Genomic DNA, 17042 nt, shown 5'->3' with positions numbered 1-17042 from the left:
AGAGCCAGTCCTCTGCTGCAGTGATGCTGCATGCTCTCTCATTTTGGAGCTAAAGACAGTGCTGCACTTCAGGATAAGTGTGAAGCAGTGCATATGTGATCCCATGCTTTCTGGAGCTCACTGACCAGAGGCGGATTTTGCCGTCCATGTGGCCAGATGCGATGCAATCTTCCTTTGGATGGCAGGCTACACATGTGAACTTGTTCCTTGCATTCTTCTTGTTTTTTGTTGATGGTAAAGTAAAACTAGGAACAAGAAAAACAAAAACTTTCCATTGGTTATGAATCAAGTGCTCTGTTTGGTAAATATTTACAGATGTACAGTATCAACTTCATATGACCAATGTCTGATCACGAGAACTTGCCAATGCACTGTGCTAAGTTTCAAGTAATGAAGACAGTCCTTTTAATATCTTTTGCTGGCGTGTGGACAGAAAATTTCTCTCTGAACCAAAATTTTAGGATTAAACTTATGGCTATGCTTAGTAAATTCGAACAGAAACAAATGACTTCATGTATTCTAATGGGGACAAATTCAGAGGGATAAATACATTTGCTATGTCTAGGTTGGTTCATATTCCACTTGTAAAGAAGTGAGGATCTTTGTATACCATAAATAAAACGATGCTGATCTCAGAAGGGTAGTTCCGAAGACTACAGTGTCTAAGAGACTGATTATATAATCCTTAGCTCGTCTCCTAAAATACGGCATGTTATTATCCCTACAATTCACTTAGATATCACCTCTATTTAAATCTACTAATTTGAAGTACATGACAGATGAAACGGACTAAATATTTTAAGACCATGCTGGTGATTTTTGTCAACTTCATCCAAGCTAGGGTCACCTGGGAAGAAGAAACCTTAGAGATACAATGGCTCCAGATTGGCCTCTTGTCAAGAGTGTGGGGCATTTTTTGACTGAGATTGACGTGGAAGGGCCTAGCCCACTAGAATGATGTTATTTCTGGGCAGTTAACTGGGTTTGGGAGTTATACAAAAGCAAGCAGTTGAGTGAGGCACAGAGAGCAAGCCAAAAGCAACATTCATGGCCTCTGCTTTATGTCCTCCCCTGAGTTCCTACCCTAACTTCCCTTTATGACAGATTGTGAGATTGACATGTTAGCCAAATAAAGCCTTTCCTCCCCTCTTGGTCATGGTATCTTAACATAGCAATAGAAAATAAACTGGAAGAAAGCCCCAGTATCCTAATGCCTATATTGGTTGCTATAGTTAGTGAGAATCACCAGGCCAAGCTTCTTCAAACTAAATCCATTTTTTACACCAAGTACACAGTTGACTGTATTGTATGTATAGGGTTTGGGGATAGAGAAGACTCCCTAGCTAAGATGCTCTAACCCTACTAAAATGTGTGAACCTCTAAAAGATGGTCCCACTTTTCCAAACAAGACCCTGGAAACAAGTTTGGACAACAGTATAATAAGTGCTCCAGTAAATACAGCAAAGCCAATAAAAAGAAATTCTTACTTGCATGTTTTTTTCTTTTTGAGAAAATAAACAGATAAGTAAAAGTCCCGGACTGCAGCAACATATTCTCCCTGGTGATTTAAACAAAGGGTAACATTAAAAAAAGAAAAACTATAACAAAAAAAAAAAGTTCTACGATTGTATTACTACAAAATGACTTGTTATACTTTGGCCGAGGAAAAGATAATTTACCTTTAGAATTAAGCTCTAAATTCTACAACTATATTTTTAAGTGTAGCAGCTTGCATATTTTCCCATCAGCATACATACAATACCATGCCATGTTTGGCTGTATCTACATAACTGCCACCAAAGTCCAGACCTAGAAACATTTCCTTCATCCCAAGAATGTGCCCTCCCCATTCCGTCACTCCTCAAAGTCCCAGTCATACCACTTTATCACAGTTTATTTCAGTCTATACACTGCAACTGTAGCTTAACATGTCCTTTTGAAATTTATCTATGCCCTTAGGTGGACTGCTAATTTCTTCTCATTGTTGAGCTGCATTCAGTTGAATAAATACACCAAGATCCCACTGTTTGGCTGTTGACTCTGGGTTGTCAGATTGTTTCCAGGCTATGGGAAACTCCTACACATACCACTTTGCTATAATGTTCTGTCTCTTCAGGCTCAGAGAATTTAACTCTGTTCCTTACCTTGACACCATTAGTAATGCTGTACCCACTGTGGTAATCAGTAAGACTGATCAGTAAGACTGAGTGTGACAGTGACACTGACAAAGCCATCCATCTTCTCTACTCTGAGGAACTAACCCTGTGCTGAAGAACAATACAATGACTGGAAAAACCCCAAGGCTAATGCAATAGATCTTCTGGTGGCATTGGACTTTAAGGAATAAAGCATTAACAGGTAGCTAAATAATGGTACAGGGCCACAAAGTACCTGTCAAAAGGATGTTAGCACTCATGTGTGCTACAACCTTAAGTTGAAAGGGGGAAAAATAAAAATATTCCTGATTCTACTTCCTTTGGGAACTTCTGTCTTCAATTTTCAAAAAAGCCTTTAAATATTTTCACTGAGACTGAAGACTTTCTTTCCTAATATTTTCTGTGATATCTGAATTTCCTATGATGGAAAACTTTTACTAGATAGAGCCCATATTTTCTAAAGACATACAACACAGCCTAAAGTGGAATAATGTCAGTGTTTTATGAAACAGAGAAAGAAAAGTACAAATACTAGACACCGTTGTTTCGGGGAAAATTGTAAAAGAACAAAAGACAGAATACATGACATAAGAATGGTTCTAAGAATGTGCATACCATAATCAAGGAATGCTTGCTACAACAATGTCACAGTGTTTTTGTTATTAACAAAAGTGCACTAATGCACTAGATCATCAGTGTTGAGGGCAAAACTCTGGGGAACAGATTCCACCTATAAACAGAAAACGACAGAACAACTGTACCTCATTTCCGAAGGCAATGCTCTTGGGGGACTTGTTTATGTAATCCAGAACAAAGGTAAGCTCCTTAGCTTCCACGTTCCGGCTTGTCGACTTGGGCAGTTTCACTGACACCAGCTGAAATATGTCTGGCCAGGAGAAATCATTTATTACAAAGTTTCTCTAAACCACATACACTTAGTCATTTGAAACAGTGACATGCACACTCAAATGCCAAGACTGTAACTGTAGGACATTTTGAATAAAATATACCTCAAGTTCAACTCTTCATTAAAAAAAAAAAAGATTGATTCTTACTTTATATCTGTGAGTTTTGCCTATTTGTATGTAAGCACTTTGTGTGCAAAGCCTAGTGCCCACAGGGATCCTAGAAGTGGAGTTATAGGTATTTGTAAACTGCCACGTGGATGAGGGGAACCATACCCAGGCCCTCTGGAAGGGCAGCAAGTGCTCTTAACTGCTGAGCCATTACTCCAGTCCCTGAATTCCTCCTGGACATTCCTGGCTCTCTGTAGAAATAAAAACTTACACAGGGGCGTTTTATGTTTACTCAGATGTAGTTTAAAGTGGGTTTATGTGAGCACACACCTTTAATCCCGGCAGGTTAAGGGTCAGTGCTAGGGTCAGGGTCGGAGGCAGAGGCAGGAAGTTCTCTGAGTTTGAAGTCAGCCTGGTCTACACAGTGAGTTTCAGGACAGGCAAAACTATAAGACCATAAAGATTTGTCTCAAAAAAAGAAAAAAAAATCCAAAAAATAAAAATAAAATGGGACTGAACAATGAATATAGTATTGGTTAACGGAGCAACCAGAAGAAGCATATGAGGTCTTCTGACATGTGCGGCGAGGGAGGCCGTTCATCAGTGCTTCCATGAACTCATGAAAAACTGAGCTTGCTATGAATACAAAAGCCAGCATAACAGGTGTCCAGACAGGAGGATCCCTGGGCCTTGGGGGCAGCTAGTTCCTTTAGTTCAATCACCAAGCTACAGGTGCAGGGAGAGAACATGTCTCAACAATTAAGTGGAGGGACAAAGGAAGACATCTGGAGTCGACTTCTTGGCTCTACGTACATAATTTTATGTACTTATAGGTAAGTAAGTTAGCTATGGCTTGTTATCCATAACACTGACAGATGAGCATGACGTAGGCACGCCAATCAAAGGTTACTGATATTCGACTGTAAGTGATTCTAAAGCAATTCTTTGGTACACATAGAGTTATACCATTTAGTAAAAAATGAAAGCAATTGTCATACTAAAGATTTGCATGTGCCTGTATATCTTTACATAAAGGATTAAATTTTGGGCAGTCCAGCTGACTATCTATAGTCACTGTATTAAAGCTTTTTTGAATTTTTAATTCTAATACAACTGTATCTTATGGGGTGAGTAGTGCTCTTGAATCCCAGCATTAAAGTGTTTCTTTGAGTAACATCATGGGGGTAGCCAGTGATACCAAACTCTCTGATGGAGAAAGCTCTCTGTGATTCCTGCAGTGCTGGAGATGACATTCCAGGAATGCTGGAAAGTGACAGTTGTCTCGATGCTGGTAAACAGTAACCACGCAGCCACACTGCCTGTTCCTTATATGAATTTATCTCTGTATCATTGGATATGAATCAAGACCAACAAAGAAAAGGACTGTGATGCTTATTATGAATGACATATTAAGGGCTGGAGAGGTGGCTCAGCCATTAAAAGTTAGGCTCCCAATGAAAAAAAAATAAGAATGACACATTAAATTTCAGCAGAAAGACAAATTTTTTCCTGGCTTTAACACTGAACTATTAGTCCACTACACATGCACGCATGCGCACACACATGCGCTCATACGCGGTAATCACTGAAGACTTCAGAACTAAAAGCCACACCCAATGATAATGACAGCAATTTACATGCCTACTCAAAGACTGTTAGTTTGAGATCAAAACTAGAATGGAGACCCTGGTAATTTTCAGAAACTGTTAACAGTCTATTTGATGTCCTACACAAACAAACTAATTGCATTACACTGTACCTGGATCTTCTTTATTTATTGTAAGGAAGACAGTATCTTCGGCGTGGGCAGGAATAAAGAGGGCATGGAGTTTAGGTCCAACAGTGAAAGTCTGAAAGAGATAATGAATCACTCCATGCAGGATCCAGTTCCTTCCGCAGAACATGGACCTCACGGGACAATTGAAGGTTTCCTTACTGATGTTTTCCTACTTTAGGAGAGTACCTGTCTATAGAGGCCATGCACAATATTTGATGATTTATCTTTTATATACTTGGCTTTTCAATGATTGCATAGTGTCTCACTGACTGAACCTATAATAATTTTATATAACATCAGGTTATATAGATTTTTCCCATTATAATTTAAGAACTACACAACTAGATATTTCAATGATATAACTTAATTATAACAAGATGTTTCAAAGATGTACATTCTTATAGAAAAAAAGTACTATAATTTTTGTTTTCCTTCATTGCACACATAAAAATCTGTCTAAATTGTACTCATTATTGCACTCAATGTGTATTTTAGGTAGGGGAAAATACTCCATTTGTTTAAATTTACGCTACTAATGTTAACAGGATGAACCACCTCGTCATGGTAAGTGGCATTTTTCTGTCATGTACAATTCCTAGCTTGCTTTTGACTTCCCCACGGCTCCCTGAAAACGCTGGGACAGAGCTCAGGGTCGCACACAGACACCACAGCACTGGGCTACGCCTTCAGTGCTCACGTCACTCATCTCCTATCCTGCTGGCCTAACCAGTTGTTTCTTAATGGTGTGTAAAGTACTTTCAGTGCTCTTATCAGTCTTCTTTTTATGGTAGAATCTTGAAATTTTTATATAGTTTAAATTATACATTTGAAAAACTATTAGGTTTCTTAACTTGTTCAGGAGTCTCTTAAAAGATTAGGCTTTACAGAAGAGAACTAAAGAGCAACACACATACCTTTATCAAAATGCCATCAAGATAGTCCCACAGCTTAATTGTGCCATCGAAGGAACAAGAGTAGAGCTAAAGGGTAAAATTAGTACAAGATAGATTAAATACCATACCAGTGTTACCAAATGAATCACGGAGGGCAGAAAGGGCTGGGTCCTATTTGTTGTGCATTATCTCATCGTGGCGTTGAAGAGGTAGTACAATTTATAAAAGTTGGATATCGCTATTTAAAGTCTAAGTGCAAAGCTTTGTGAACCCCAACACGATACTCAAAACGTATCAGATTCAGATTGCACAGTAAAGCAAATAATGTGAAACACTCTCTGCCCTCAGTATTTGAAATAAAGGAAACAAACCAGTGGTTTCCGCAAAATCATCTGATTAAAACAATCTAACAATTTCCGCTTTTAAATAGAAATGAAAGAGGTGGGAATGAACTTTCTACTCTGCAGTAGATATGGTATGGAGCGAGAGAGGAGCACTCAGGAATTCGCTCCTTTATCAAAAGCCCAATTCCTTTTCATTGATGTTACCGCATTCATCTTCCCTAAGCATTAAAAACGTTCCTGAAATGAGAACACTCGGTCTGCCTAAACCCGATCCATTAAGGACCAACACTTAAAACCACAGTAGGGATTTTTGCACACTGAGAGTCTATGGTGACTTCATGGACCTATCAAGTTCCAGGACTCAGTCTTCGCTCTACATCTACACAGATGGCTTGACAGTGTTAGAACACTAGTGTGTGGACCATTCTTGGTGAGCACAGATCTTACTAACACGTAGGATTATGGCCGTTAAATATGCTTAGCTTTACCGGGGCTCCACAGATCTTTTATGAGAAAGTATCTTATTTATAAAGTTTATAAATAATTGTAATTTGAAGAAAGTGACAATTGGACAATTTTGTGAACTGTGTCATGAATTTACGGATTAAAAATAAAAAGTATTTAAGTAAAACAGTATTATCTTCTCAAGCAAAATAATTTATCTTTGGTAGAAAATAAAGGCTAGATATTTTATCCAAGAATCAGAGTTATTTGACTCTGATTTTTAACTTTTCACTTAACTTTGAAGAGAAAATATGAGTATTATTTTATGCCCTATGTCTTTTATTGCATGGTTATGGGTGGCAATGCAAATCCTTTCAAAACCAAGCAATAGCCTCCACATTGCTATGACTAATGCAGAAAATAGGAACTTGTTAAAACTTATAGCAAAAGCAAAATATTGAAATAAAATTATTATTTTTAATTGAAAATTAAGGACATGTGTTTGTATAGTCACAGTGCCAATGCTATATGGGGCCCAATAATCAAGAGTCCATTTAATTGCATCTGCATTTCAGAACCTCATAGAGAAAAAAAAAAAACCAAAAACATCCTTCCTCATCAAGTAACCACTATTAGTATCATGCAGTTGAAATGGTTCACAGAATATGCTATGCAGAGTGTATATGAAACTGAAGAAAACTGAAGAAAATATCCTGAATAGGAGAAACTACAGATTATTCTCTGGTCATAATCTGTAAAGTACCCACTGCAGACTTAACCTAATGGCTTCTGTGAACAGTAAACCATGCAAACTCGTTCAGTTACAAATTGACACCTGAAGGTGGTTGTTGGGGTTGATGAGGATTCCAGACACCACATGTTTGTGCCCACGCAGAATGTGTACACACTCTTCTGTGGCTGTGCTGTAGACCTTAATAAAGTCTCCCGAGACACAGAAGATATACCTGGAAGAGAACGAAATCTAAGTCTCACATATTAAACAGATAGGATAATCTTTTTATGGTCTTAAGATAACAACATGCAAATACCTTTCTAAAGAGTTTAAGGATTGTATATTCAAGTGTATGTGTTGGCAACCCTATGAGGATATGAGATGTTCTATTAACACAGAAGACTGTGAGATGATTCAGCATCATTCTGCAAACAACCAAACTCTCCCTTGCTAACTGGAGACATCAGCTCATAAATGGTGAGTAAAAGGTTCTGCTCTCAATGGTGAGGCCCAGGTTACTCTTGTATACACACCCATCTTCTGTCTAACTGCTGAAATACTAATTTTGTTTACATCATCTTACAGTTGTGGCTTCTTCCCACACACCAGATGCTCCTTCATTATCCAAAGAGGTTACATTCATAATAGAACTTACCACGAGAAAAGTTCAGAAAAGAAATTTACTCTGTGCCAATTATATTTCACACTTTTCTCACCATGGAAGGCTCAAATCATTGAGAACCCAGACTATTCTCTGTGCGGCCAAAGCAGCCCACACACGACGTTACCCTAAGAAGAAATGTGATGCTGACTAGGGCTGCTACAGCCTGCTTTATTAAATCTATGATACTGGGTTGCTGATCTGTGCACATCTTTGAAGCCAGAATGTGGTTTATAATTGACCATATGTCTAAGATACAATGGCCAAGAGATGGCTCTATGTGTAATAAGCAGCATGGAGGGGGCGGGGTGGGGTGGCAGGCAGGCTCGGTACTGGGGTAATATGGGAGACACTCCTCCATCAGGCCCCACCGTGATGGTGATGGATTCTAACCTCTGCAACTGTGAGCCCCAAATTAAACATTCTGTTTTATAAGTTTCTTTGATCTTAGTATTTTCTTTTTTTTTTATTTGCTAAGTATCCTGCTTTAATTTCCCAGCTATTTTCTACTTGAACCCTATCTATGAGCTGCTTTAATTCCCCTGTTTTCTTTTCTTTTTTTTTTTTTTTTATTAACTTGAGTATTTCTTATATACATTTCGAGTGTTATTCCCTTTCCCTGTATCCGGGCAAACATCCCCCTCCCCCCTCTCCTTCCTTATGGGTGTTCCCCTCCCAACCCTCCCTCCATTGCCGCCCTCCCCCCACCAGTCTAGTTCACTGGGGGTTCAGTCTTAGCAGGACCCAGGGCTTCCCCTTCCACTGGTGCTCTTACTAGGATATTCATTGCTACCTATGAGGTTGGAGCCCAGGGTCAGTCCATGTATAGTCTTTAGGTAGTGGCTTAGTCCCTGGAAGCTCTGGTTGCTTGGCATTGTTGTACATATGGGGTCTCGAGCCCCTTCAAGCTCTTCCAGTTCTTTCTCTGATTCCTTCAACGGGGGTTCTATTCTCAGTTCAGTGGTTTGCTGCTGGCATTCGCCTCTGTATTTGCTGTATTCTGGCTGTGTCTCTCAGGAGCGATCTACATCCGGCTCCTGTTGGTCTGCACTTCTTTGCTTCATCCATCTTGTCTAGTTGGGTGGCTGTATATGTATGGGCCACATGTGGGGCAGGCTCTGAATGGGTGTTCCTTCAGTCTCTGTTTTAATCTTTGCCTCTCTCTTCCCTGCCAAGGGTATTCTTGTTCCCCTTTTAAAGAAGGAGTGAAGCATTCACATTTTGATCATCCGTCTTGAGTTTCATTTGTTCTAGGCATCTAGGGTAATTCAAGCATTTGGGCTAATAGCCACTTATCAATGAGTGCATGCCATGTATGTCTTTCTGTGATTGGGTTAGCTCACTCAGGATGATGTTTTCCAGTTCCAACCATATGCCTACAAATTTCATAAACTCGTTGTTTTTGATAGCTGAGTAATATTCCATTGTGTAGATGTACCACATTTTCTGTATCCATTCCTCTGTTGAAGGGCATCTGGGTTCTTTCCAGCTTCTGGCTATTATAAATAAGGCTGCAATGAACATAGTGGAGCACGTGTCTTTTTTATATGTTGGGGCATCTTTTGGGTATATGCCCAAGAGAGGTATAGCTGGATCCTCAGGCAGTTCAATGTCCAATTTTCTGAGGATCCTCCAGACTGATTTCCAGAATGGTTGTACCAGTTTGCAATCCCACCAACAATGGAGGAGTGTTCCTCTTTCTCCACATCCTCGCCAGCATCTGTTGTCCCCTGAGTTTTTGATCTTAGCCATTCTCACTGGTGTGAGGTGAAATCTCAGTGTTGTTTTGATTTGCATTTCCCTTATGACTAAAGATGTTGAACATTTCTTTAGGTGTTTCTCAGCCATTCGGCATTCCTCAGCTGTGAATTCTTTGTTTAGCTCTGAACCCCATTTTTTAATAGGGTTATTTGTTTCCCTGCGGTCTAACTTCTTGAGTTCTTTGTATATTTTGGATATAAGGCCTCTATCTGTTGTAGGATTGGTAAAGATCTTTTCCCAATCTGTTGGTAATGTCAAAAATTATCTAAGCCCTCTGCAATCCTCATCTTTCTCACTGTGAAGTAAGAAAGCCTTAAAAACACCTAGGGTTTCAAACATCTACTACTGACTTTTCTACTCTTCACCATGCAGTGAGTTTTTCTTGTCTTGGTTTTTGTCAGCTCAGCTAGTTATAGATAAAACAGTTGACCAAAGCTTTAAAAAAAAGTCCCATCAGACTTGGCAAATGAAATGGACCAAACACCTCATTTAATAGACAAGGTGAGGCACAGTTCAATGGAGGGTGAAAGTGGATATAAAGATGAGTTTGGAGGGCAGAACTGTAACAACTCCTCTATGTCCACTTTATCCCTTTAGTTCATAAAACAGTGTCAACAAAAGCCTCTATACTGGTAAGATTTACTTTTCAAAAACCCTTTATTTGTATGTATGAGAACTCCTTTCATCATGCATGCAGTGAACAACTACCATACACCCACAGGCTGGGTATTGTGGGAGAGTATACCCTCCATAAACACTATCTTTACCTTCCTAAAATAGAAGGGGTTTTACTAAGTATCTCTACATTTAGAGTGCTCTGAAAAACTAGCCCTACTACACATCTCTTCTGCATGATACAACGTAGCAGCAACAATGCCGGCTGACAAGCAGGGAACCACTGAAAGCCACTTGGAAAAGTTGTGTGCATGTAAGGCAATTTCTCCTACAGATCAAACACGGGTTTTTATGTAACCCCGCCCCCCAAAATAGAAAAAGAAAAAAGAAAATAAAGGGGGGGAAAAAGGTAAAAAGAAAATTGAGTTTTTTTTCCTCCCGGAAAAGACTGAATTATTAATGATTTAGAAATACAAAACGTTCCATACGAAGAGCACGAACATTCGTCTGCAAGAGCGGAACGGTATAGCGAGGGACCATTTTCCAACCGAACAGCTCCTAGTCTTTTCTAGACACCCGACCTGCCCCTGCACCCCCTCAATCTACCCGCAGGTAGAGTCGGGGTAGCCAAGGCACACAGACGCAGTAGCAAGGCCGGGCGGATTCCGGGCACCCCGGGTCCCGACACGCGCCGAGCCGCGCCGTGGAATCCAGCCTCTAAGTCAAACCCCTCCCCGGCCGCGATGCCCGGATCCCTCTTAGCCTACTGCATACTTGGAATCCACAGAGAACACAGCTCTCCTGAAGTTCAGCCGGCTGCCGCCGCAGCGAACCACGCGGACTCTCTCCTCTACCATCTTCCCGCAGACGCAGGAACCACGGAGCACTGGTCGGATTACGAATTTCCTTCCTAGACTAGACTAGGCTTGAGTCTCCGCCCACGGTCCGCCCTAGGCTTCTCTAGCTCGCAGACTCTATGGTCTGCGCCACGCCTACGCCGCCATTTTTAGTTTGGGCACTGTCAAATTAAAACACGTGTAGAAAGAGTGAAGCTATGCAGCCACGCACGAAATTAAATTCATACCAGATGCCGCTACAGCTATTCGATACAGAGCGTTCTCTCTTCGGCCTCTTTAACCGTACTCTATAAGTTCAGCCAGAAGCGGAAGTGAACATCATTCCTTCTACTGAAGACCTTGCCTTTTCTGTCACTGTGATTGAGCGACAGCAAGATGACACAAGCACCCTACTCCAATTCATCCCAGTTGCCTTTTGGGGAGGGATTAGGTTCAAAGAGCATCTTCTTGCAATAGTAACTGAAGCGGGGCTCTTTAGCTTTTCGTGGCGGTTCTATGAGCATAGCAAAGTTCCCGTAGCAAATCTGCAACTCTTGGCGATGCAGTTTCTACTTCAGAATAAAAGTACACCCTTTTGTCAGGGCTCCTGCAGTGTTATCCAATTTGCTAGGATTGTTCAGTTCCTTTGGCTTTAGCCCTGAGTTCTGAGGATTCCTTACACTTTATGTGCGTTATGTTCGACATTGCTGTGTTGAACCATTCATTTGTCAATAGTTCCAATTGTGCTGCCTTTCAACTACTCCTAAGGAAGGGCAGTTGATATCTTAACCCTAACAGGAGAAGATGCTTAATAGATTTGAAATTCACCATAAATTTATGCTGATTCATAGCAGGAAAAATATAATCCTAAGGGTCAAAACATCTTTAGACTTTAGACAGCACAATTGTGTGTGTGTGTGTGTGTGTGTGTGTGTGTGTGTGTGTGTGAGAGAGAGAGAGAGAGAGAGAGAGAGAGAGAGAGAGAGAGAGAGAGAGATTGATTTAGTTTTTGTGGGTTCATAGTTTTGGGAGACAGCTAGACAGGAAGACACTGATTATATTTTTATCTCAAATTTAAAGATTTTCTTTAAACTTGGAAACTTTGAGATCTGATATATGCTTATTATATTCTGAGACAATAAATAAAATAAATGATCAGAGCAGTTTTGACTTCAGTTGTTTTACTGTTTGGTGAACTTTGTTTAAATTAAGAAGGAATGAGGCTTCCTGATTTGGACAGAGGCTAGTTGGACTACTAAACTGGCCAGAGGATTACTTCCACACAAAAATTTAACCTACTAACGTTTCCAATAAATTATAATTTGTATTTTTATTTCTTTTTGCACGAACATTTAGAAACCAAATCTTCTCTCAACGGCTTAATATTTGCCGTCTTTCTCCTCCTCCTCCTCCTCCTCCTCCTCCTCCTCCTCCTCCTCCTCCTCCTCCTCCTCCCCCTCCTCCTCCTCCTCCTCCTCTTCTTCCTCTGCATAGAGCAGAAACAGATGCTGGTGCATTGGTTGAGTAGTGTCTTACTATACTTTGATTTTTCTGTTTTGTTATAGTAATTGAAATTAGCCTTTAACCAAAGGCAAATATATTAGAGCTACTCTGTGATGTATATACAAGTGGCAGAACATTTCAATGTATTTATGTCTTTCTAGAAGACACCTATCATAGCACAGTTGAGAAGTTGATCCAAAACAAAGGTGTGAATAGTGTGTTGGGCACAGTCTATTATGAATGACTATTTCAGAGTTAATAATGGGAACAGTTACTTCAAAAGAAAACCAACCCAAAGAGGCCAACCCACAGAATCCAAGGAACTGGGGTACTATTCACAGATTAAGAGACCTGCCCTTCTTCTCTGTACAATACATTTTCAGTAAAGCATATATGAGGATGATTCTAATTGTTATTATTGCAACATATTTAAATATCATGTGTTATATTATAGTATCAATAGCAATTATGTATTTTCCATTGTTCTAGACCTTATGGCCATGTATTTTAGAATTTCTTGTCAATTTTGTTTTAGGTGAGAGAAGAGAATCCCCCAGTTTTCATGTTCTTTTATTTTGTTTAAGTTTATTCTCTGTGTTAACAATCAGCTTGCACAGTGATGAATAAAATACATAAATCATAATAAAATAAATGTTTTACAAGAGTGCACCTAACTCACACCACATTCATATTATAATAGTTAAATGTTTTAGGGCTTTGAATTAAATAGAACTGACTTTGGGGAAATGAGAAACAGAACTGGCTTTTTGAAGATAGCACTCATCACAAACTCCCCTGTGCTTTCTGTACCAAGCTGTGACTAAGTGCTGTGCATTACTGGCTTGGTGGATATGTTAATAGATCCCTGCAATATGCACCACCCATAGAGGATATCTTTGTTCATTAATATTATCTACTAATTTGTAGAACGTGTTACTTATGAGGACCTAGTGATTATCATATTACTTTTCTTGTCTTGTAGTGACTCACAGAAATAAACTTTTGTGGCTGTAATGATTAACAGAGATAAAACTTGAAGGGCAAAGTCCTGAATTCCATAGGAAGATATATGTTCCCAAGCAATAACAAAACTTCATAATAAGAATTTTGTGTAAGCTTACAAGAATGCTAAAAATTAGGACTATATTCTTTTGAATTCCTTATACTGTTCCCGATGTGGCACATTCCGAAAAGAAGACAGGCCCTATTATTATAAAGATGGCATTATAGTTGTCAAGTCTTAAAGAAATCCATAACAAGTCTCACTGAGTACCCATGGCTTCTCCCTGCACTTCTCATCCCACCCACCCTAAACCTCTCTAGGCCAGGGGATGGGTTTCCCTTTCCCAGCTTCTGATTCCTAGAGAATCATATAGACAGCCATATTGGCCATGCACTCTCTTAGCCTATTGGCCCTTGGCTCTTCTCTTGGTCCTCTGTTCTTTTCTCCTGGTTCATTATCTTACCCTCTCTGGTTTTCTATTTCTTCTCTTCCTCTCTCCCTCCATTCCTCATGTCTTGGTTTAGTCTGGTTCTTTCCAGATGCTCCTCATATCTACATTAAAATCCTTCTCAACCATATCTAAGAGTGGTCATGAGGTCACTTTCATCCAATACTCTTTTTTAGTAAAATAAACAAACAACAACAAAACCAAAACCAATATGAACAATTGGTGTGGCCCATGTGAAATGAAGCTATCTGGAAATGGAATATTTAAACCATAATAAGTTAAATAACAAGGCTATGGTGGGTAATATTGTCAGCTTTTGTGAGTCACATGAAGCCATCCTTACATGCTATTCATTTTGAACCTTGTCATCCTTTTAACAAGGTGAATATTTTTACTTTGAGGTTCTACAAAAATAGCATGGCTTTTGTCTATGGACTATACCTATGTTTGCTATGCTGGAAAAATATTAAATGACATCTCAGATTATGAAGGCTTAATTAGAAAAATTAAGTGTTTAGAACCCTGTTATAATTAACTCTTAATAGCACTAGAACAAACTATCCAACACATGGTATGTAGGAAGGAAAGAGAAGTTTTATTTGGCACATGATTCTGGAAAGTTCAAGTCTAAGCTACCACTATGATATAAGTGCCACTTTTGCACTTTTAGGGATATTTTGCTGTCCTGGTCTTTGTTGTGGCTCATGGGAACTCTAATGAAGAGTAATTGAAACGGATCAAAACACAGAGATTATGCTCACATCCATCAATTCCTAATACGATAAACAAGGCAAGCTTATTTATTATCTATGCACGGTTTAGAAAAATGAAGAAATTGTTTCCAGAACTTAACATAAAAAGAAATCAGAATCAAGTATTTATTCTGCCTTTTCTATATAGTTTTTCTCTGAATAAATAGTGAAGCAAAGTTCTGTTCACATAAGTTTTACAGATAGTAAGTACAGAAGAACTGAGAGATTATAAAATCACTATTCTGCTATTCCCAAAGAATCAATGCCTTGGTTGTGGCTGCTAACACAGGGTACATGTAGACACTACAAAGACCTCAAATTAATTTTGTAAATTAAATGCAAAAATCTAAAAAGTGAAGAAGTTTATACACCACTTACTAATTTTCTAAAATACAAAAAATAGAGAAGCATATAATATTATAAGAATGTAGTTGACAAAATCAGAATACCAATCCATAGGAGATAAACTTAATATCTTTAACAAATAAGTTTCAAGAAGGTTTAATAAGAAAGAGAAAATCATAAGTCTATTTTAAGAGAATTAGAAGGCACATTGACTATTTATAGTAGCTGGTGCTTAGTTTTCCCTGATGTAAATAACCGTAAAAAAGATCCTAAAACAACTAAGGGCAAAATGGTAGCGTTAGGGTTTACTTAGGAGACAAGCTGTCCATGGGTTCAGTGCCAATGTGATCAATGGCTATTGCATAGTAGAATACAATGTTGAAGAGTATTTTAAAAAATCGGGTGACATAAGGAAGGGGAGGGGGGAGGGGGATGTTTGCCCGGAAACCGGGAAAGGGAATAACACTCGAAATGTATATAAGAAATACTCAAGTTAATAAAAAAAAAAAATCGGGTGAATGCTAATTATTTGAGGATCAGACACATACTTACCATATATACCCACAACTATGTATGATAGTATTAGTTCAACAGGTAGAAGAGGACTGCCTAGATTTTATAGCCATGTGCAAGATCTCATAATAAAAAGATGAATTCAAACCAAATCAAGCTCAATTGAAAGCAGATAGAAATACACTTAGAAAAGGTGCGTAGCTTCAGGCTTGCTTTAGTCATAGAGGAGACATGAAGAGAGGAAGGCCAAGAAGGCAGACTGTTAAACATTAGACTGTGGCAAAATTAGATTCGGCTAAACAATAAACACATCATCACCAGTCCACAGACTGATGGTAAGGCCCTGTTGCCGAAGACAACACCTATATAGCAAATCGAATATGGAGAAGTGGAACTGGTTCCTGCATAGAGCCTTCACATACTACTGACTAGTGTTCATGGTACTTGAGGGTACTCTGCATGCTACCAGGGGAGAACCTTAAATACTAACCAAGCTACATACCTTCAATCTACAGCGGTGTCCTGCTCGCAAGATCATGATGCAATAGTGGCATGAAAGTTGTGGTAGTAACTGTTACAGGACGTTTTGTCTACATTGCTTTGTGTTCCTGGCTGGTTGCACTCGTGCACCTGCCAAAAAGCTATCTCAAATCCTTAAATAAAAAACACACACTCGCACCAGCTATTCTTAAAATGCCTTGGCTAATTCAATGTTTGTTTTTGGTTTTTGTTTACATCTTTTTTTTCATCTTTATTAACTTACGTATTTCTTATTTACATTTCGATTGTTATTCCCTTTCCCGGTTTCCTGGCCAACAGCCCCCTAACCCCACCCCTCCCTTTCTCTAGGGGTGTTTCCCTCCCCATCCTCCCCCCATTACCACCCTCCCCCAACAATCCTGTTCACTGGGGGTTCAGTCTTGGCAGGACCAAGGGCTTCCCCTTCCACTGGTGCTCTTACTAGGCTATTCATTGCCACCTATGCAGTTGGAGCCCAGGGTTAGTCCATGTATAGTCTTTGGGTAGTGGCTTAGTCCCTGGAAGCTCTGGTTGGTTGGCATTGTGGTTCATATGGGTTCTCAAGCTCCTTAAAGCTCTTCCAGTCCTTACTCTGATTCCTTCAACGGAGGTCCTGTTCTCAGTTCAGTGGTTTAATGATGGCATTCGCCTATGCATTTGCTGTATCCTGGCTGTGTCTCTCAGGAGAGATCTACATCCGGTTCCTGTCAGCCTGCACTTCTT

At 39.5% G+C, this 17042-nt stretch overlaps 1 protein-coding gene across 1 annotated transcript in view; it reads right to left on the bottom strand.

The window, feature by feature from the left end:
• Positions 1-11278, bottom strand: part of Wdr75 (WD repeat domain 75) — a 30181-nt gene extending 18903 nt beyond the window's left edge. The window contains exons 1-7 of the mRNA NM_001399180.1: positions 11175-11278; positions 7466-7595; positions 5864-5929; positions 4932-5022; positions 2918-3042; positions 1488-1558; positions 126-245 (exon numbers count right to left, since the gene is read on the bottom strand). Coding sequence (NP_001386109.1) covers positions 126-245; positions 1488-1558; positions 2918-3042; positions 4932-5022; positions 5864-5929; positions 7466-7595; positions 11175-11257 — 686 coding nt within the window. The 5' untranslated portion in view covers positions 11258-11278. The remainder of the gene's footprint in view (positions 1-125; positions 246-1487; positions 1559-2917; positions 3043-4931; positions 5023-5863; positions 5930-7465; positions 7596-11174) is intronic.
• Between the last annotated feature and the right edge of the window lie 5764 nt (positions 11279-17042).

This window comes from Rattus norvegicus, chromosome 9 (genome assembly GCF_036323735.1).
Source record: "Rattus norvegicus strain BN/NHsdMcwi chromosome 9, GRCr8, whole genome shotgun sequence".
In the NCBI taxonomy this organism is placed as follows: Eukaryota; Metazoa; Chordata; class Mammalia; order Rodentia; family Muridae; genus Rattus; species Rattus norvegicus.
The sequence above is the reverse complement of the archived record's forward strand: the minus strand, read 5'-3'. Positions and strand labels throughout refer to the sequence as shown.